Source organism: Neodiprion fabricii, chromosome 3 (genome assembly GCF_021155785.1).
Source record: "Neodiprion fabricii isolate iyNeoFabr1 chromosome 3, iyNeoFabr1.1, whole genome shotgun sequence".
Classification (NCBI taxonomy): domain Eukaryota; kingdom Metazoa; phylum Arthropoda; class Insecta; order Hymenoptera; family Diprionidae; genus Neodiprion; species Neodiprion fabricii.
In genome coordinates, this window is record NC_060241.1 from 10897377 (window position 1) to 10919464 (window position 22088).

At 42.6% G+C, this 22088-nt stretch overlaps 1 protein-coding gene across 1 annotated transcript in view; it reads right to left on the minus strand.

Moving 5' to 3' along the window:
• LOC124178536 (sodium-dependent dopamine transporter) overlaps positions 1-22088 on the minus strand; it is a 420680-nt gene that overhangs the window by 244374 nt on the left and 154218 nt on the right. Inside the window, exon 5 of the mRNA XM_046561971.1 lies at positions 12833-13148. Coding sequence (XP_046417927.1) covers positions 12833-13148 — 316 coding nt within the window. The remainder of the gene's footprint in view (positions 1-12832; positions 13149-22088) is intronic.

The following is a 22088-nucleotide window of genomic DNA, read 5'->3' on the forward strand; positions in this document are numbered from 1 at the left end:
AAACGTACAGGTTTTCGAACCTCAAGCCGTTCGGATGCGTTATGAACGCAAATAATGCGTTGGTTTTGCCACAGTTGGATGGTCCGCAGAATACCGCACGTACACTACTCGGCAACAATTCGCCATGACGTTTTTACCATTTTGTACTCTGCTGCGTAAATTTATCAAAATTCATCACCGGCACCTTCGTCGATTGTGTCTCGAACCTCATTTCGAACGTGACTGGCTGGATTCTCGTTAAATGCATCGTTTATAAAAACTTTCTCTGAGTCGTAGAGCGGATATGGTTGTGCACACACGTGATTGTAAGCGATCCTTAAAAAAGCGATCAAGTGAGAAAGGTTTAGTAAATAGCATTATCAACAAACTCCCGATCGAGTTGCATGTTCCCGGTTACCAATACTGCGGTCCTGGTACGAAGTTGACGAAATGACTCGCGAGAGGCGATTCCGGTATCAATCCTATCGATGCAGCGTGTAGGGAACACGATATAGCGTATTCGAAAAATCATGCGAACCTTGAAGCTAGAAGCGTCGCGGAAAAATATTAGCCGAAAAATCCTGGAAACGGGTTCTCGCAAAGGACGCAAATTTGGGTAAAAAGGCAGCCGCTTAGGCTGCAGCTAACACGATGAAGGTGAAAACAAAGTTAGGCATGGGATGTCGAAAACCAGAGAACGTTTCCTTGAACAAAATCATACGAGCGGCAAAATAGTCTATGATTTGGAGCTACGACGCGAAAACGAGCATTAAGTCTACACTCAAAGGTGCTCGAGAAGATGTAAGGTGGTAAACATAATGTCCGATCACCGCGCGTTCTACCGCTACCCTCAAAAGTTGTGGGATTGCTAACTTTTCTCATACCTATTTTTGCCGGTCTCAGCGTTACGGGTGCGTTAGCGGGGGGTGCTGCGGGTAGAGCAAAGGCTATAAACGATGCGAGCGCGGCTAAACGAGAATTGGAGGAAAGCAAACGGCATAACAAAACGATAGAATCGATCGCCCTAGGTGAAGGTCTCCATTTTAAACCGTAAAAAAGGGTTTCGGTCTTCACCTGCCAAAAAACTAAGTGTGAAGCTACCATGTCAAGCGTTGACCAGCTGGGGTTTGCTGAAGTATGCAAAAATCATGAAAATTCCATACTTCCGAGGTGTCTTTATGCGCACCGAAATGCCCAAAAACGGACTACATAGAAACGAGGCAGCTGTCGTTAATCTTGACGATGAGAATGGCCCTGGGACACACTGGGTTGCATATGTGCAACGTGGCAACGATGTCGTATATTTCGAAAGTTTCGGTTATCTTTAACCTCCGTTAGACCTTGTGAAATATCTTGATGCTTGTAGCGTTGAGTATAATGATGAAAGATATAGGATTACGATACATCCGATTGCGGACATTTGTGTCTGAAATTTCTAGGGGGTGACCTGTATAAACATGACACGAAATTGAATAACGTCATTCCAACACTTGCAGTCATGAATTATTCACTCACGTTAACGATATCGAGAACATCTTCCATTCTCAAAGCGCAATATTTTCCTTCGATCGAACTTGCTCTGAACAAAAGTTATGCTATCGGCCTCATTAAACTGTTAACCTTTAATTCCATTCCCAACGTCGACGTCGGTCGCAATAAAATTTACCTAGCCAATGAAGCATTCACTATGTCTACAGGCAGCCACGAAATTCAGGATGTTGGAAAGTATGTTCCCAATAATAATACTTCATGCAGCGAAATCAAATATAACCGTACCACAAATTTTAAACCTGACGATTTAATTGGTCAGCTTCTCGGTTTTACACCGCGTGTATTGGTAGATAACTAAACTCACCAATCGGATATGCTTGTCGCTATTCTCAAGTTCAACGCGTTGCAAGTCGAATGCAGCATTACAGCGAAGCTGCCTACGTCAACGAGAGCAAAGTGCATACTATTCACGAATTTTTCCCTATCATTCCGCCGAGGTATAAGATCGTGGAAGTGCCGTCGCACGTTATATACCTTCTGATCACCGTCAAGACCATAGATCACATACAGCTTCGGTTAGTCGATCAAGACGGAGACCTGGATAATTTTCGTGGTGAAGTTATAACTGTGAGACTGCACATCAAATCACAATAACAGATGGGTATTGCGTATAGCGGATTACCCAAAAAGAGTTATATTAGTAAGTCAGCAAGTCCCGATCAAGTCAGTCATCCATCAATTTCCGAACCACTAACACGTCGGAACGTGGAGTTCCTGATAGCTCTGTGTCTCAAGCTGACACAAATTGGAGAAGGAATTTCCGAAACATAGAACTGCCATTCTGCTGTTTCGTTGCCTGCTACGTACGATGAAGGAGGAAATCTTGAGCATTCAAACGCCTGTCCTCTTCGACGAAACAATCGCACACCAAGAAATACATGCACACAGACCGTACGCATCGGCAACTTTTAACAACAGCGATGAGATTCGAATCACCGTTCAGCATCAGGATTTATGCGTATTACCGAGCACGAGTTCGCTGCATATCTCTGGAAAATTGCTGAAATCGGACGGCACTGCAGCGGCGATCACAACTTTAGTCAATAACGCCATCTGCCATTTGTTCGAAGATGTACGGTACGAACTTCACGCTGTAGAGATTGATAAATGTCAAAGCGTTGGCCTGACCAGCCTAAAGGTTTTTCTTCGCTCAACCCTGGTGAAAGTTGACTTGTGAAAAATGCTGGATGGCTCGATGTTCAGGAAACGAAAAATTTAACTGATAACGATAGCAACTTTGACGTAGTTATTCTCTTGAGCATGATATTGGGCTTCGCTGAAGACTATCGCAAGATCATCGTTAACGCGAAACACGAGCTGATTCTTACAAGATCAAGAAATGATTTCAATGCCATTGTTCCAAATCATGACGAAGACTTTAGAATTGTGATCGATGAGGTGAAATGGTTAGTACCGGAAGTGAAGCTCTCGGATCAACGAAAAATCGCACTTTTGAATTTCATTGAGAAAGATACACCTGTCTTCATGAGCTTCCGCAGTTGGGAGTTGTACGAATATCCTTTGCTACCGGCAACCACGAAACACGTTTGGACGGTGAAAGCGTCCACCCATTTGGAAAAACCGCGATTTGTCATGCTCGGTTTTCAAACGAATCGAAAAAACAAAGCCGGCAAAAATGCCAGTCATCTTGATCACTGTGACATTACTGACGTCAAGCTCTTCTTGAATTCCGAGTATTATCCGTACGGTAACCTGAACTTGGACATGAGTCACAATCGCTTTGCATTACTGTAAGAGATGTACGCAAACTTTCAAGCCACCTATTACGGCAAAGAGCCCGAGCCTCTGTTGACGAAGAGCGAATTTCTACAGTACGAACCTTTGATCTTCATCGACTGTTCGAAACAAAACGAGGCTTTGAATTCTGGACCGGTTGATATTCGTATCGAATTTGAGGCTAAAAATAACTTTTTTACTGGTACATCTGCCTACTGCTTAATTTCACATGATCGTATAATTGAATATAACCTGCTGAGTGATGGGGTAAGGAAATTGGTATAAAAACCTTGAAGGTTGTGACAATCGATTTAGTATTTTTCACGATGGAGTTCATAGTGGACGTACAAGGATTCAGAAGACCGGGTCTTGGTTTTACACCAAAAGAGTTGGCAGTTGTGTCACTCGACTAAGATACCAACCCGTCAATTTTTCTCTTCGAACCTCCGTAAGATTGGAATTATTTACTCGCTCCATTCAAAAGCGAAAATGTGTGGCTGTCACGGAATTAGCATGGACTATCCTGGGAAGGTGGTGATTTACCTTTCGAGAAGCTTGGCTTCACCATCGAATGCATGTAATTGCGTAATGCTTCAACAGTTTACGTAAAAGGTTTGGAGAAGAAAAGTTGGCTGCAGAAAATTCTGGGTGAAAAAGTTGAAGTCGTTGATTTGATGGATGTGGGTTGTCCGTCGTTGCAGAAATTGAATAAAACGTCAGATACGAATTCAAACTGTACGCATCATGCTATATCACGTCCAAACTGCGCAGCCCAAAACGTATTGTTACTGCGAAATTTTTTACTCAAACAAAAAAGACAATTGGTATCTACTCGATCAATTATTCATTCCTATTGCCTAGAGCATGAGTACAATACCGTTGAGTAAGAAACATGTAATTACACTCATGTATCAGCATTATGAATTTTATGTAAAACTTTAATCCTAAATTGTGTTTTTTTCAATAAAATATTTTTCATCGTCAATATCAACCGTTAATTTAGAACCTCTGTCCTGATAATTAAGAGTTTATTTCAGCACCTTCCCAAATTCGACGTCGCACCTCAATCAGTTGTCCGCAGACCGCTCGCCGTCAAGTCAAAACTCGACGAACGCGTTGTTTGTCAGCCTTGGTTTCCGAGAATCGTTCAGGGTCTAAGAAGCTCTTTCTCACGGTTCACGAACTCAACGTCGCACTGCAATCCGTTGTCCGCAGACCGCGCACCGTCAAGTCGAAACTCGTCGGACGAGAATCTTTCAAGGTCGAGACAGCTTCTTCACACGGCCCACGAACTCAACGTCGCACCGCAATCCGTTGTCGGCAGGCCGCTCACCGTCAAGTCGAAAGTCGTCGGACGATTCCGAATATTGTTTTCGTCGGACGATTCCGGGAGTTTTTTGTCGACCTGAAATCCGTTCAAGGCCAGAGCGGGTTTTTCAGAATTCAACGTCGCACCGAAATCCTTTGACTGCATGCCGCTTAACGTTGAGTCAAAACACGTCGGGCGAATTGTTTGTCAGGCTGGATTCGTTCAAGGCCGTTGCATGAGCCTCCCAACCTCGTAACTCCACCCTCGAAACCTTTTGATCGCTGGAGAATCTTCTGGAAGCTCTCAAAACCTGACACATGCCAGGATTCTCGGTCGAACGTTCGAGGATGCACGGGGTCCGCTCGAACGCCTGAGGATTCACGGATTGCGCTCGGTAATGCAGTTATCGATCCCGCTCGATGAGCATGATTTTCTTTACCGACAAAGAGCACAATTTATCCCACAAGGGGTAATACCACGGCAATTTCAGGCATTTCTTACCAACGATCATCGTCATTTGGAGGATTTTTTTCCAACGATCATGGTCATTCGGGAGATTTTCTCACCGACGAGCGGTCGGCAGAGCACGTTTTCTCTTACGAGAGTGGGGGTAACTTTCAAAGGTTCGCCTCTGGGGTGTACGGATAGGCGGCTTGGTCAGCGGATAGGCGGCTTGGTTGGTAAAGAAAGTATTTGTATCCAGAACCCCCCCGTGTATATCTACTGCAGTCGCCGATCGCGCCAAATTCATGAAAAACATAAAAGTGCGCCATCGACTGCACCATATTTTACTTTGATGAGAAGCGTTCTAATCTTCCTGGCGAGAATATTATCACATATATATCCTCTTACGATGAAATTCGACATTCGACAAGTTTCATAAATTTACATATTTTCTGATCTTTCAATCAAGCCCTATATCAATCCGATCGAGGCATGGAGAGCCGAAATATACGAGTTGTAAGATTTCAAACATTGTTGAAATCGTCAGTTCGATTAAAATTCTTATTGACTTAAACAATGAGATCGGCGATTTTATCGTGTCAATGATCACGTCTCTTTAATGTAGCGCTATTTAACTGTTTAATATTCGGTCATACTTGTAGTGAATGTCAAAACAATGTGTGTTGCGGTTGTTGCGTTGATACACATGCGACAAGTAGTTACGGGAGTAAACATAAGTTGCGCTGTATTAACTGCTTGTCGGCCAAGGCAACTAATGTCTGTCATTCCGCATACGATAGAAGCAAATGCCGTGTGCTGCGTGAACAAATTGATCGCTCGATCTCTTTTATTAATTATTGCGAATAAGGGTAAACTATCAAGATACCTATGGATTATGGCAAATCTGTTGTCTACCATTATTGTCTACCAATTCGCACCTAGTTTTCTATTCACAGCACTACTTGCCTATCATTTCTGAACACCAAGTTCTTCTTGCCTGCTTTGCCTATGATCGTATTATACCTCTACCTAACACAATATAAAAGGCGATCCGGCGAGTTAGCGCGCGAGTCAAATATTGCCCGCGTGAACAGACTTGTCGGCGCACGCCAAGCAGCTGGTACTACGAGAAAAATCAGACGGAGAAGGTCGAAAAAGAAAACATCGGCCATGATACCCAAACGTACCGGAACCACCAAGAAAACTGAAGTGCTGTAAAAAACGGGATCTTACAGACATGTTCGGATCACGGTAATCCTACGTGCCGCTCGTCTTGAACTTGAATATCAACAATGGCCTTCCTGCACGCGCGCTCGGGTGAGTGTATGAAGTCGGAACTGGATTTGTTTTCTCTACCACCAACGCAGTCGTCTATTGAGTCTGGTCAATGGGTACACTACAAGCTCGTATCGTCTCTAACCGATGATTACCCGATTGAATTTGTTGTATCTGGAAACGGCGATAAGTACATCGACTTGGCACACACTATACTTAGTGTACGTATGAAGTTACAGCTCACTGATCTAGCCCTACCGGCAGGCGAAGCGAACGCAGCTGCTCTGCATTCCACCTGATAAACAATCTGCTTCACTCAATGTTCAATCACATCGATATATTCTTCAATCAAAAACTAGTCTCACCAGCCAACAACTCTTACGCCTATCGAGTATATGTATAGACCCTACTGAATTACGCACCGCACGCCAAAATTCCCATCTTTCATCGGCTTTATAATACGACAGCGAGGAAGAAGTATCGGATGTATACGAAGCCGACGCCGCCGGTGCTGATCGAGGTTTCATCGATCGCAAACGGGTCATGAGCAATGCACGTACCATTGGTCTGATCGGACATTTGCACTGTGACGTATTTAATCAAGACAAATTTTTACTCAACAGTGTGGAACTGCGTCTTCGGCTTGTGAGATCGAGAAACAGCTTTTACATCATGGAAGCCGAAAATCGCCACTAGCTGCACATCCTGGAAACTTCGCTGCTCGTTCGCCGAATGAAGATGAGTCCTGGAATCTTGCTGATGCATGCACGGACACTAGCCAAAGGTACGGCAAAATATCCCGCGACCAGAGTCGAGGTGAAATCCTTCACCATACATGCAGGAGTATAGGAAAAAACACTGGACAACGTCATACTCGGACAAGTATCGAAATGAGTGATAATCTGTTTTATCGGCAATAAAGCCTTCAACGGAAACAGACAGCGCAATCCGTTTAATTTTCAAAACTACTTTTTGAATTTCCTATCACTGTACGTCGACAGGGTGCAAGTCCCATCGAAGCCGCTACAGATGAATTTTGGCAAAGAGGATCTCTACGTGGATGCTTATCACACCCTCTTCTCCGGTACGGGGATTCATTTTCTGAACGAAGGAAACAGTATCAATCGACAGCAGTTTGCTGATGGAAATTGTCTGTTGGGTTTTGATCTAACCCCCGATCTCTCGGCCAACTGTCCATCGCACTGGTCGCTCATCAAACATGGAACTCTCAGGGTCAAAGTACGTTTCGACGATGCCCTCAAAGAAACTGTGAATTGTCTGGTGCACGCTGAATTAGATAATCTTATTGAAGTAGATGCTGCACGTCAGGTGATTACAGATTTTTCGAGCCAAGTATAGAATAGAATAGAACATAGTGTTATTATACAAGGGCGGTAACCCTTAAGTATAAAAAAGAAAGCAATACATGTTGTAAAAAGAGAACAAGTAGATTGAATACTAATTTAATTCTGATTTTAATTCTAAATATTCTAAATAATATCCAAGAGAGTGGTAAGGTATGGGGAGTACAGTGGTTATAGCACGCGTTACGGAGACAATGTTCAAGGTGCGTGCGAATTAGAGCAGGTGAGCGTATAAAAAGTAAGAAAAGAAGCGAGTAAAGATAAAAAGTGAAAAGTAATAAATAATAAGTAATAAGTAAATAAGTGATATAAGTAATAAGAAATAGGTAATGAAAAAAAATAAATAAGAAATAAGAGAAATAAGAGAAGTAAGAGAAGCACTAGTTTACAGCAATATATTATGTAAGGGCTACGTGATCGAAGAGTCCTTTTTTGAAAATCGCCAAAGAAGACGCTTCACGTAATGCCTGTGGCAGAGAGTTCCACGAGCGAGCGGCCGATACAATTGTAAATTTTTCGTGGCAAGCAGTTCTATACGAGGGAATATGTAACTCATATTTCGATGCTCGCGATGGGATCGTACGCTCCCGAACTGCAGACCACAGGGTAAGTTAAAACGTGAAGAACAGCGGAACGCGGAGATTGAGAGCCCGATAAACAAAAAGCCCGAGAAAATAGTTACGGCGCTGTGAAACTCTCAGCCACTTGAGTCTCTGGTACTAAGGCTTGATGTGTTCAGATTTCCTTACATTAAAAACAAAGCAAACGCAAGCATTTAGGGAACGCTGCAATCGAGTATCCTCGACGCCTGTAATATCGAGGAGTGCGATTGAGCAATAAACAAAAATGGGGAAGATGAGAGCTGAGACCAGGATCTGTCGGAGAGCAGATGTACGAGCCTGCCCATTGGCCCTAAGTTGGTAGAGCGTTTTGAGGATTCTATTGCACATGTTGGTGACCTGCTCCCGCCAATTTATTGTCGGAGTAACGTAGAGACCGAGAATTTTTATACCATTTACGTACGGGACGATAGTTCCCCGCACCACAATCTGAGGGACCTGGTTATATCGGATCATATTGAGAGTTCGGGCGGAGCCAAGAAGCATAGCTTGAGTTTGCACAGGGTTGAGCCGTAAAAAGTTTTCGTCGGCCCAGTCACAGACACGAGCCACATCCTCATTCACTCGTTCAACATCTTCAGCTAAGCGAGATGACGGGCAGTGTATGAAAATTTGGAGATCGTCCGCGTATTTGGCTACCCCACAATGATTTATAGCAGTGTTTATATCTGCTGCGTAGAGCGAGAATGAACCCGGACCCAGGACAGATCCTTGGGGTACGCCGTATGTAACAGGGAGCCAATTACATGTGCCGCCAGGCGTACGCACTGCTTGTGTCTGACCCGTGAGGTAAGACCAGAACCATTGTAGTGAGATACGCGAGAGATTCAGTGCAGCCAATTTTTCGATGAGTTAGCCATGGTCAACAGTGTCAAACGCCTTTGAAAAATCTAAGAGAACAAGTACTGTGACCTCCCAACGATCCGTAGCATGCCGTACGGCATCTAAGACCCTCACCAGGGCGGCCTGAGTGGACCTGCCCACCACAAACCCGAACTGGTGGGGGTCGACAAGACTGGAATCCTGAAAATGTTTGGTTAAATCGGCGCGTGCAATCCTCTCAAGAATCTTCGAGAGCGTGCAGAGTAGAAAGATCGGTCTGAAATCAGACGGCGTTGAAGGATTTCCACCTTTCGGAACTAGCGCAATAAACGATCGTTTCCACGGAGAAGGAAAGACCGAGGTAAGTAGAGATAGATTCAGAATGTCCAAGATGAGCGGGAATAGAGGCGTAGTACAATGTCGCAGAAGAAACCCAGAAAACCCATCCGGTCCTGCCATGTGAGAGTCAGCCAGATGAATGTGTCTTATCAAAACGGTAGGTGTGATATGCGAGAAGTAGAACCGTCTGTCATCAAAGTCTCTTTCAACCTGCAAAACCGCCGGAGATACAGAAGGCGCTGCATTAAAGACAGAGCAAAAATATGCATTTAGTTCGTCCGGTGGGAACACAATATCAAGGTGGGTTCTTTTGGAGACCACTCCTAGTCGCCGTAATTTCTGCCACAGATGTTCAGAGTCTCCAGCTGTTGATAGCCGATCCGAGATGTATCGTGCTTTCGTACACGTGAGAATCACTTTGACCCGATTCCTGAGTGTCTTGTATACAAGATGATCAGATGTCCATCTTGAGCGTCGGTATTTAGAGTACGCACGATTACGTAGCAAAATAAGTTCACGGAGTTCGGGCGTCATCCAGAGAGAGAGAGAGAGAGATTATGCAACCTCCTATCACGGCCGCTACCATGACACACCAGGTGGTGATTTCCGTTAGAGGGGACGCAGCGACTACACCACACCAACGTTTTCAAAGAGAGCAACAGGCTGGCTGGAGACACCCGATAAACAGAAATTAAAACGAGGATTTTACCACGCGGCTGCATATAAACGCCAACAACTGCGATGCTGAGTCAGTCAGCATTCAAACTACACCACGGCAGGTTCGCTCTTCCGACTTTCTATTCATTTGAATACGTTCTTTCAAGCTCAAGTATGGATTACGTGGTGGATATTCAAGGATTCCGAGACGTTTACGGTAAATTCATACCGAAAGAGGTGGCAGTCGTTACCATGGATCGCCGTTACTTGGCACATTGGATAGTAGAACCACCATATCCCTTCGCGGATCCACCACTCAAAGAACGTGCCGTGAACAATTACGTAACGTGTTACCATCATGGCATCGAGCGGTTCGACGGTGACGTCACACTGCTTCAACTAGCCGTTAATCTCCGAGAAATCGCATGTAACGCGCATCGAATCTTTGTCCGTGGACGCGAGAAATCGAAATACATAAAATATATATACTTCTCGCAAAAATTAAGGGAACAACAAAATTTCCGCAATTTTTTGGTGATTTTCAACAGGCTGTATTTCAGTGAAAAATGGTCGTGCAAGAAATAAAAAAACAAAGCTTTTGAAGCTTGAAGACTCTAGTTTTTGAATTTTTTGGTTAAAAATTTTTCGAAGCACTATTAGCCATGCAATCCTTGGATAAAGCACGAAGAAAAAATTTTCAAAATTTTTTACATTTTTTTTTTCGCTCTACGGGCATGGAAAATTTTTTCCGAGCTGAACCAATGCATAGGTCGCATAGCCTGTTTATTCAGTTTCAAGATGCTTTTTTTTAAACCTCGATACGACCATTTGTCTTCGAGATATCGAATTTTGAATGCCAAAGGATCCTTTTTCACTCAATTGCCGATATCTCTGGAACTACTGGTCGCACAGCGAGCCGAAGGGCAGTTTCTTTTTCTGCAGAAAATTTCCTACAAAAATCTGTTAAGGTTGATGTCAAAAAAATTTTTTTTCCACCTGTAGCGTTGACGTGAAAAAGGAGCAAAAAAATGCCATTTTGCCTTTTTTTGGATAATCGACTGTATCTTCGTCAATATTGGGGGGAAAGCTTAGGTTAGAAGAAAATTTTACAGCCTAATGTACCCCAAAGGTCCCACTAAATCGGTAGATCGATCGGTTCAGCGGTTTTCCTGGACCGAGTGATTGAAATTTTGACAAAATTAAGAGAACAAGGTTCCTTAAGAAACAAAAACCTTGTTCCCTTGATTTTTTTAAAATTTCAATCACTCGGTCCAGGAAAACCGCTGAACCGATCGATCTACCGATTTAGTGGGACCTTTGGGGTACATTAGGCTGTAAAATTTTCTTCTAACCTAAGCTCCTTCCCTAATATTGACGAAGATACAGTCGATTATCCAAAAAAAGGCAAAATGGCATTTTTTTGCTCCTTTTTCACGTCAACGCTACAGGTGGAAAAAAATTTTTTTTGACATCAACCTTAACAGATTTTTGTAGGAAATTTTCTGCAGAAAAAGAAACTGCCCTTCGGCTCGCTGTGCGACCAGTAGTTCCAGAGATATCGGCAATTGAGTGAAAAAGGATCCTTTGGCATTCAAAATTCGATATCTCGAAGACAAATGGTCGTATCAAGGTTTAAAAAAAAGCATCTTGAAGCTGAATAAACAGGCTATGCGACCTATGCATTGGTTCAGCTCGGAAAAAATTTTCCATGCCCGTAGAGCGAAAAAAAAAATGTAAAAAATTTTGAAAATTTTTTCTTCGTGCTTTATCCAAGGATTGCATGGCTAATAGTGCTTCGAAAAATTTTTAACCAAAAAATTCAAAAACTAGAGTCTTCAAGCTTCAAAAGCTTTGTTTTTTTATTTCTTGCACGACCATTTTTCACTGAAATACAGCCTGTTGAAAATCACCAAAAAATTGCGGAAATTTTGTTGTTCCCTTAATTTTTGCGAGAAGTGTTTATATGAGGCAAAACCCGCCATATTCCGATGACGGTTAGGATTCCCAAGCGCATAACGTACATTTCATGTCAAAATTCAAGGTATTTGTAATATTTTTTATCTTTTTCAACAAATTGAACCCAACTCGTATAACTTATATAGTCTATATTACTCGGGCAGATCTATGAAGCAATTTCGTGCAAGTTCCATGTAAGTCGATCAACTAGTTTTCAAGTTTATCGATAGCAACCAAACAAAAAGACAAAGAATTTTATATGTTGCTATAAATTCATCATAAATAGATATTCAAAAATGTAATCGACTCGTGACTTGTTTACCGTAGAACTCTTTTATAGACCGCTCACGTGTAAATTATTTTTCGCGCATATGAAGCAAGTGCAAAATTGCCAGTTTCATGCGCACTAGTATGCGGGCGAAAATACAATTTGCGTCCGGTTTGCCACATAATCAAAATAATCAATAATAAATGAAAAATAATAATCCGCTTCACATGCTCAAACGGCAAATTTTCAAATGACCTAAAAAAATAAAAGAACACGTGTGCATTACGGATGGAATGTGATTTCACTCTTGTAGTCGCCTTCTTTCCACCTTTGATACGTAATATCATTTCTACGTTATGATCTCAGATCAACCAACTAAATGCGTCTAGCCCTAATAATTTCAGTTACATAAGTATCAACGAACAGTTCAAAATTTCAGAAGTAGCAGGTGATGATATATAATTTGTTGAACACAAGCATATTAATTATTGCAGATTTTTTATGTCCTTACTTGAAATATTCTTGTGCGGCACTGGTGTATCGGGTATCATTACTATAGTGATTTATCAGTGTTGTGTTTTTGATTCCTTCGAAAGTAACGCCCGAGTCGTTGCTAGTGAATTGGTTATCCGCCATCGCATAATCACCAACATACGAAGCATTGATGTCGAGTCTGCGACATCTCGGTGTGTTCCACGGGTTGTCACAGGTCGTCCAAGGCAACATGGCAGCAAACGATGCAAAGAAGTAACGAAGCGCCCATGCGATTATTACATTATAATAAAAGTCAACGTAAAACGCTATTAAGGCAACCGCGTAACCGATTCCTGCAAAAAAAAAAAAAAACATTCTTATGCATTTGAGCAATCCTCATGGCAGTATCAAAACAGTTTCTAATCTATAGTCGATATACATGCTTATGGTTTACCTATAAGTAATTACAATGTAGATGAAAAAACTGACACCAGATGATAAATCAAATTTTGGATATTATCATACTAATTTGACTTATTCAGTATTGTAAACGATAGTCCCATGATTTAGCTGTGGTCTTGTCTCCTCTCCATCTTCAACATATCGCAGATCAAACGTTCTTTCAGATGTGTTGCAAAAAATAGAATGTGTTTCGTGTTAGCTGTAGACATTCGGTTACCCTAGCTAAAGTTTACTATAACCACCCTCTCGGCCACAGTCGGGTACTTTTGAGGGTGTAAGAAATCATATAATCCATAATTGTATCTTCAAATCAATATGCAGCGGCCGATGAAGCAGTTGGAGGCCCCGGAGCGCATTGAAATTTAGACGCCCCCCTGACATAAGATTGATGGAAAAGTTTGGGTAAACTGGTCGAAATAAACTGCATAACCAATTTAGAATCATTATTAAAATATAACTATATAATATATAATAAAATAAAACGCTTAGGCATTGAATATCACATTGAAAAATAGTGAAGTCACAGGCTACCACCACATTATTCGTATAATAAGTAACGACTACGAACATAAATGATAAATCAAACAGACTTCGTTCTGAACAACAACGAAAATACTTAGACTTCTTTTCTCTTCTCTTTTAGACATTTATCCATGAATAATATATAAATACAAGATTAAAGTGGCGTCTTCCTAGCATTAATTTGATAAAATTTACTATTATTACTCTCATATTCCAATGATTGCGCAACCTTATTGTAACAGTTGAATTTAGCCACCAGAGAGACTACGGAACTCAGTGATAGGTAGGTCCGTAGGGAGGGGGGCTTTTACCTAAGCGGTGATACGACGGAGCAGAATCGATGGAGAAGTGGAAGAGGACGACGGGTTAGAATCGATCGAAAGGTGTAAGCGAGAGACGACGGGTTTTGAATCGATCGAGAAATAAGCGGGAGACGACGGATGAGGTTGATCGTCATGAGAGTGCGCTCGAAATAAAGAATCATCACGAACGAAGAAAGACAACCGACGAAAAAAGTAAACGCATTCGGATTCCCGATCGAGGAAAACCCACCAAGAATGACGGACGAAGGAATTCGAATTGGCCGGGCACGGAATTAGCGAGCGCAACCGAAGAAATGGAAAAGGGATCTGAAGAATATCCTCAATGACGCTGATGATAAGTTTTATCTACATTCTGACCTGTCCTATTTTATTTGTAATTTTATGAGTATGACTTTTATGGAATTGTTGTCGTCCTAGATGTCCGCCGTCCCCATTTTATTTATACATTTATTTATTCTTTTCGTTGATATTTATACGCTTCTCTTATTCGGTTCTAATTTTATCCATATATGTCATTGTGTCCGAAATTTCGTTTAAAATAAAAACAATAAAAAACAATAAAAGAAAATTGATAACGGAAGATTCTCGTTAATTGCGAGGGGCTCCGCAATTGGAGTGAATCCTAGTCTACAAAAACCGCGAAAACGAAAAGACCGTTACATTATTTTCAATAAACATTAGTGATAAATCGCTTAGATGCAACTGATACAATGAACTTCATAAGTATGTCTTTACTGGTTTCAGTACAGAAAATATGTGTTCACCACTACCATTACAAATGGGCATCACTAAGAAGATTTTCAAAGTTCACGTGAGGGAATATAGATTGCAGCCCGTTAACTAAGATTTCATACATTTCAAAAAGATTCGAGATGTTCTAGTCCTAGCAAAATTCAACGAAATTAAGCACCTCATCTTTAAAATATGCAATATCAATATCTTATATTTCGTCGTTAACTTTCGCACGTATTCGTTGATTGTGTCGTCAGTCAATTGCACTCAAAACCTTGTTGTAAAAAGCGCTCCGTTTGCATATTTCGAATATGAGTACCTCGCAAATGACATCATACACGTTTACTGTGAAAGTTGAAAATAACAACCACCAAGTTAAACATGGTCTGTTTAGAGATAGCGAGAGTTCTATTGTTTTAATCCTAGAAAGTTCGCGAAAGGAAAAAGGGTTTGATGATGCGTGGAGATCGAAATAAAGAGAGATATTCACTTTAATCTGGTTCACTTTATTCCGCGCTTAGGGCAGTACTACTGGTTACAGCTAATGCGAGAATATCGCGAAGCAGAGAACAGAAGAAAAGTGAAGATAGAGATGATAGCAGCAGAGATTACAAAGAGTGAGACTGATATAGCAGCATGAGTGACAACGAGACTTCAAATTTCTGAACATGTGAGAAATACATTGCAGATATATGTATCGCGACATACCTGAGGCATTTGCCGAAACATGGTCTAATCAGCCTTTATTAGCATTACTATCATATTCTCATATTTATGGAGTATTGGACCGTGAAGCCTTAACAATGATAAAACAAGAAAACTTAAAGAAAATAACTTTTGTTGATCTGATGGCCGAGGCCCCCCACCCGCCATGCGCCAAGGCCTGAAGTGCACGCTTTTTGCGCCTGTGCCATAATTTGCTATGACACTTACTGGGTATGACAACTTCACATACAACATTAAATATAGTGAAATCAGGGTCAGATTTCTTTCTCATCTAATGTATAAGCTTAGATTTTCCATCGTCGACACTTTGGTGAAGCAAAATCATAATAGTAACATAATATTAAGACAAAAATATCACTTTACAATTACAGAATGATTTTGAAAGAGTTGAGTTGTCAAAATATGGTAATATTCTGCTTCATTATGGTTTACTAAATTTCAAATAATCCTGAAGTAATGAGAAATAGTATATTGTATTACAAGTGCAAAAACTGGGCGATTTGCGACAAGTGTGAAGTTTTCAGTGTGAACGACGGCGAGGGCACTAATCGCGTTATTCAGATATCGCTCATCTACACGTGTGACATGAACTATTTTTACAACACGTCTGAAAGAAAATTTTATTTGTGAAGCACGAGAGCTACGGACATCGAATGAAATTCGAGTTAGATCATTTACGCTGAATAACACAATCTGTAAAATCAAGCGTTTCGATTGCGCGCATCTGCCTAAGTTGTTTTACCCTAATTGTAAGACTTGTAGATATCACTTCCCAATGGCCTCTGTTGGAATGGTGCGTTAGCAAGATCAGGTTCTCCTGCTGCGCTTATACTTTCTCAATGCATGTGAACGAAATCAGGATTAAACACAAAGTAATTTCTTAAATCCCGATGACATATAGGCGATACACATATGAGTTTCTGCATTCCTAGTTGCTAGACACAGGTAGATCTACTGATATGGGCATGTATCAAGCTACAATTGTAATGTTTGAACTTATAACCAAGCAAAGTGACTTAACTACAAGTATTGTACGAGAGCAATGTATACTCAAGGAATCGCATCTTTAATACCGGGGGTGGACGTGCACCCCAGAATGCGAAACTCGATGACTCGACGATTTGACGGCGACGGTTCGACGGCGACTGGTCTTATGGTTAAGCAACATTAAATATACTGACTAAACCCAGGAGGGTGGGAGGCAGTGCCAAGTACCTCTATGAGTAGTCCAGCAGGGTTGGAAAAAACCCAGAGCCGTCTACATTACATTCGCGAGGCCCTCAGCGTGGGACCTTCAGCCAACAGCCCCTGCCAAGGCATCTAGCGCCCGTATGGCCGCCATAACCAGGGAAAGTCCGAGGTCCTGAATTCGTCGGACATGTCCAGGCCTTATCTCTTTGGCTACCTTTCCAGGCATGGTTTATTGTTGGAACAGTCGATGTGCATTCTTTATGGCATGTGAAAGTATCCGTAGAGTAAAACCTGGCTTGAGATTGTCTCCCCTCAGGGTGTGGAAAACTTCATGAGTCAATTCAGCGATATACAAAATTTTATTACTATTGCTTAAATACATTGGGCTAGGTAGGACCGAACAGCCTCTGCCCCTAATCTCTGAGCATATTCCAAATTTTATTACACCTTCATTCTATTTTTTCTCTTTACATGAAATAATTTCGTTCGATTCTTTTTCTACAGTTTATCCTTTTCTTTTCTTCAGAATATTGTAAGATAATGTAAGTAAGCTACCTTGCATGTACGCGCCGGAGGGTTCCCTCAAATATTTGCAAATTACTAAATAAATGGCCGCAAACGCCGGAGAGTTTTTCGAAAGATTAGACATTTGGTGCACATATGCAGGATAATAAAACCACTTATCAAATGATATCTGTTTAAAGTGAGTTTTTCCAAAAATAGAATGTAGCTACAAACGAAGAGACAAGAGTGGAATTCCTACCTGCACCCGTGGGGGAGAGTGGTAGCGGGTGTAACTGCCCCACTACCCTGGTCCCAGAAAACCGAAATATAAGAACAAATCGGAGAACGCAAAATATCTGTCCTTTTTCCTGATTGGTTTCATTTTTCTGAAATTGTGAGGAACCAATCAGGAAATTCGCAAGAGTCTCCCAAAGTCTAAGGAAGACTCTGCCAGAAGAGGACATCACTTGAACTCTGGCGATGGTGTGCTCTAAGATGGCTGATACAGTCAAGTCGTGTTAACTACAGTCTTCTTTCACCGAGCTTTTTCCTGCGAAATCAGTACAGTTTTTGGTGACTCTTCAATTCTCAGTCTCTCACTCAAACGAAATTGAACCGTGCAAGTTCTTTCATCCTCATCTACTTCTACCTTGCTGCTGTTAATTTCCACTACCGGTCCAGTGCTCATCTTTCAACAATCAGGCTAGCCGTCATTATATCATCCCAGCCGGAACGATGAACCAGCACATCAGAGCGCAACAAGCAACGGCTCGAACCGCCAGATAAGGAAGCGTCAAGGGCGAGTGGTTGGCTTCCCCTTTCCTCTCTCCCTTCTCGGGTTTGGTTAAGGTTAGCACGTTTGTTAATTGTTTTTCTCTATATTTGTAATATCCAGCGATAAGTTAACCATCAATTCGAAAAAGCCTAGGGATCCCTCGGATGAGACCCCTGGCGTCTCTGGCTCTCCTCCGAATAAAATAAGGGGTACGGATCAAATTACACCCTGGATTCCGTCAACCAGGATTCGTAGCAACAGGTTTAGACAGCGTGATTGCGCCCCATTCCTTGTGCAAGTTTATGATAAAAAAGGAGGGAATGCGGGTGAGATGCTTGCAATGAGCTTTGCGAAAATGTTGAAAAACAACAATCTTTTGAAGGGCATCACTAATATCAAGGCCTCTGGTATCAACAGATATAATATTGATTTTGACAACATCAAAGATGCCAACTATATGGTAGAAGAAGGCATAGATATGTGTAATCTGGCGTTAGGTGCTTACATTCCTGATGGGTGTGTTTTCAACATCGGCTTAATAAGGGGGGTGAACCTCGTCCTCTCAGAGGAAGAGATTATTGAGAATTTTTCTATTTTGGGAGACTCAAGTGTAGAAGTTTGAGAAAAATAGCCACTTTATCCCGAAGGGTCATACCCCGAAAGAATACCTTGATACGCGATGAATTTTCCCTAACCACGTGCCCCTCAGAATCTTGAAAAACTTAGGGACGTTGTTCCCTATTTCCCTTCTGTGAAGATGTGCAGGAAGTGCCTTCGATTTGGGCATGTTCAACCTCAGTGCCACGGGAAGATACGGTGCATTAATTGCGGTGGCCAGCACAGTGAAAGATCTTGCGAGACTCCCAGATCCTCACAGAACTTTTGGTGTTCCAATTGTCGGGGCCAACATCGAGCTTCGGACAGGAACTGTTCAGTACCTGAGCGTCGTTTTGTGCCCGTGTCATTACGATCTCCGTGCGAGCCGCGCTTGAACGATTCGTCTCCGCAGGGATGCCAAATCTCGCGTAGATGAGGAGGCGAGCGCGCATCACGCATTTTTTAAAACAGTCAAGCTAAGTCGTCCGTCTAGTGACGATCGTGAGTGACGCCGTGCGTTCTCTCGTACCACGACCAAAAGACGAGAGGCCCAAATATACTCTCGTATACGTTCGCTCTACGGAGTAAGGTAGATGAGTACGGCCCGAGTGTCTCTCATTCTACACGGGACCGAGTGCCCATACACGCATACCAAGGGTCTTGCACCCTTCCATCATACAACGAGCCCGAGCGCTCTTGGTGTACTACCAACACCAATCATACTCTCATATACGTTCGCTCCCCGGAGTAAGGCAAACGCAAATCATACGAAATTCGATCGAATCGAATAAAACAAAAATCGCAGTACGAAACGCACTCGAGATCGCGGTGGCATGAGCCAAACGGGCTGTAACCGGCATATACACATTCATATACACAATCGACACATTCACGTGTGCGACACATGCTTTTATACGTTTACAAATACACGTTCATACTTCGTGGGTTTTTATGCCGCAAGGCTTTTCCCACAAGAGCCAATAAACATTCATAATTCGATGGCTCAAACGCGAGAGTTTTTTTATTCAAGAAACCTCAACCTCTATCCTTCATACTAATAAAAAAGGTTCAATTCAAAACTACAAGGCAACTTCGCCTATGAAGAAGCTTCGACTATACAGGAACTGCCCAGAATATTTGAAGGAGAAGAATCTCATTCGTGAGAAATTCCTAAAAAAAAGTCTGCAGCAAATAAAACTTACAAGCAACACTCTTCTCAGGTTCCTCCCCTTAACAACAATGAGTTCCCATCATTGGGTACCTCTCGTCAGAGTAACTCAGTGGCGCAACTCCACCTTCCTTACCCAACAATTTCTAGTAATTCTCGAAACACCGGCGATGTGGATACTGTCAACCAAGAAAGGGAGGGTACTTCCACTCCCGTTTTGAACGCCTCCAGTCGAGATTCTACCTCCGGAAAGAGTATTGACTCCGTTACACTCACTCAGGACCATTTGTTCAAGGATATGGACGAGGGCATGGATTCCAACAACCTCTTCGACCTCTACCGGACCATCGTCTCTCCGTCGGATGCAGACACGAGGATGATGGATTGAGTGAGGTTGGAGATTCGGAAGTCCTTAGGCGATTTTTCAAATTTTATATGTCGCAGAATTGCCGAGGAATTCCCCCAATCTGACAACATAATTTCTAGCATTAGGGCTTCGGAGGAGCTGTCCAGGTGGCAACGCCCGACCTAACATGGCTAATGGCCTGAATTTATTGCAGTTGAACTGTCGTAGCGTGCTTAGTAAGTGGAGCGAGTTCCCGGATTTTACCCGAGACTTCGATGCCCTATGTTTGACCAAAACGTGGCTTAATTCCAACCAGCTCTTGACCTGTAAGGGTTACAATGTAATGAGAAGGGACAGACCGTCTCTCTCCGTGGGGGGTGGTCTGGCTTTCCTTATCAACAAGAAATTCCTTTATCAAAGGTTTCATGTTTTTTTTCGTCTGCTGTGCTGTCACTCCTTGTCGCCCAGCCTCCACTAAAATATTACTGATGCATCAAACTGTCATATTCGGATAACCCACGGTATATCAACCAACAGAGATCTACTTCACCTTCATTACCGCACCGGCGGAGGTTTTAGAAATCTCCTGAATACTTCAGGAGAACACAAGAGTTGTGCCAATGAACCTATCAGGGGTATTATCAACAAGAAATTCCTTTATCAAAGGGTGGACGATCTTCCCCTTTCGGACAAGCTGGAATGGGACATGGTACAACTCAAGCTTGACAGTTCTCACTTGTATATCCTTAACGTTTACCGTCCCCCAAATAAATTTCTGACCCGTTCTGAATGGAAGAATTTTTTCAAGGTTTCAGAGGAGTGGGGAGATGTTGTCATTTGTGGCGACTTTAATGCGCACCATGCGCTATGGGGTAGCCAGCTGCTTAATCAGGATGGGAGGTTCATAGCTGACGCCTTAGAATTCTTTGACTTGCGCCTTCTTAATAACGGAGAGGCTACCAGAATACATGTGGACTTTAACCGAAGGAGTGTTCCGGACCTGACCTTTGTTTCAGCTCCGCTTTTATCCGGTAACTCCTGGAAAGTTCTGGAGGATCCCTTGGGTAGCGACCACTTTCCCATCCACGTGCGAGTGGGAGGGGTCATTTTTTCTAAATTTCAGGGCACGGAGAAAATATCCCTTGAGAATACTGACTGGTCAATTTTTGGACCAGATCTAGTTTCAAAGCTCGCAGATTCCTTTCTCCCCGACAATGACGTCAACCAAGTCTATGATACATTTGTAAACCACTTACACGACTCTCTTATTCTTGCCAGGGGTAGAAGATCTGGGAGATCTCCCAACGAGAGCTGTTCTCCTGCGGCTCCATGGTGGAGCCAGGAGTGCACCAGTTTGATGGCCAGAAGGCGCAGGGCCTCCGGGCATTTTAGAAACTTCCCGACAGAAGAGAACTTCTCAGCGTATTTAAAGTTAGAAAAGGAGGTTAAGAACTTCCTTAGGAAGAAAAAACGGGATAGTTTTAAGGACTTTTGCTCCTCCACAGGTCCTCAAACAGGCCTAGATAAGATTTGGCATTCAATCAAGGCTTTTAAGAACAGACTTAATACCTCTAACTCAGTTACTCCATATTCCCCGGAAGATCCTAAATTAGTTCAGGCTTTCAACAAGATTTCGGTACCTTCCGCTGCTCAGGCGTTCTCTCCCTCACGGAATAGTAGCTCCGACCCGGTATTGGACAGGGAATTGACACAGGAGGAGGTAGACTGGTCCATCCGGGTGTCTAAAGTCGGTTCCGCGCCAGGGATGGACCTCATTAACTACGAAATTCTAAAGCATCTTCCTTCTGAAGCCATAAAATTTTTATGCCGTCTTTTTAATAAGATTCTCAACTCGCGTGATTTTCCCGTCGCCTGGGCACATTTTTCGGTGTGCTTTATCCCTAAGCCAGGGGCAAAGCGTTTCAGGCCAATATCCATGTCCCCCGT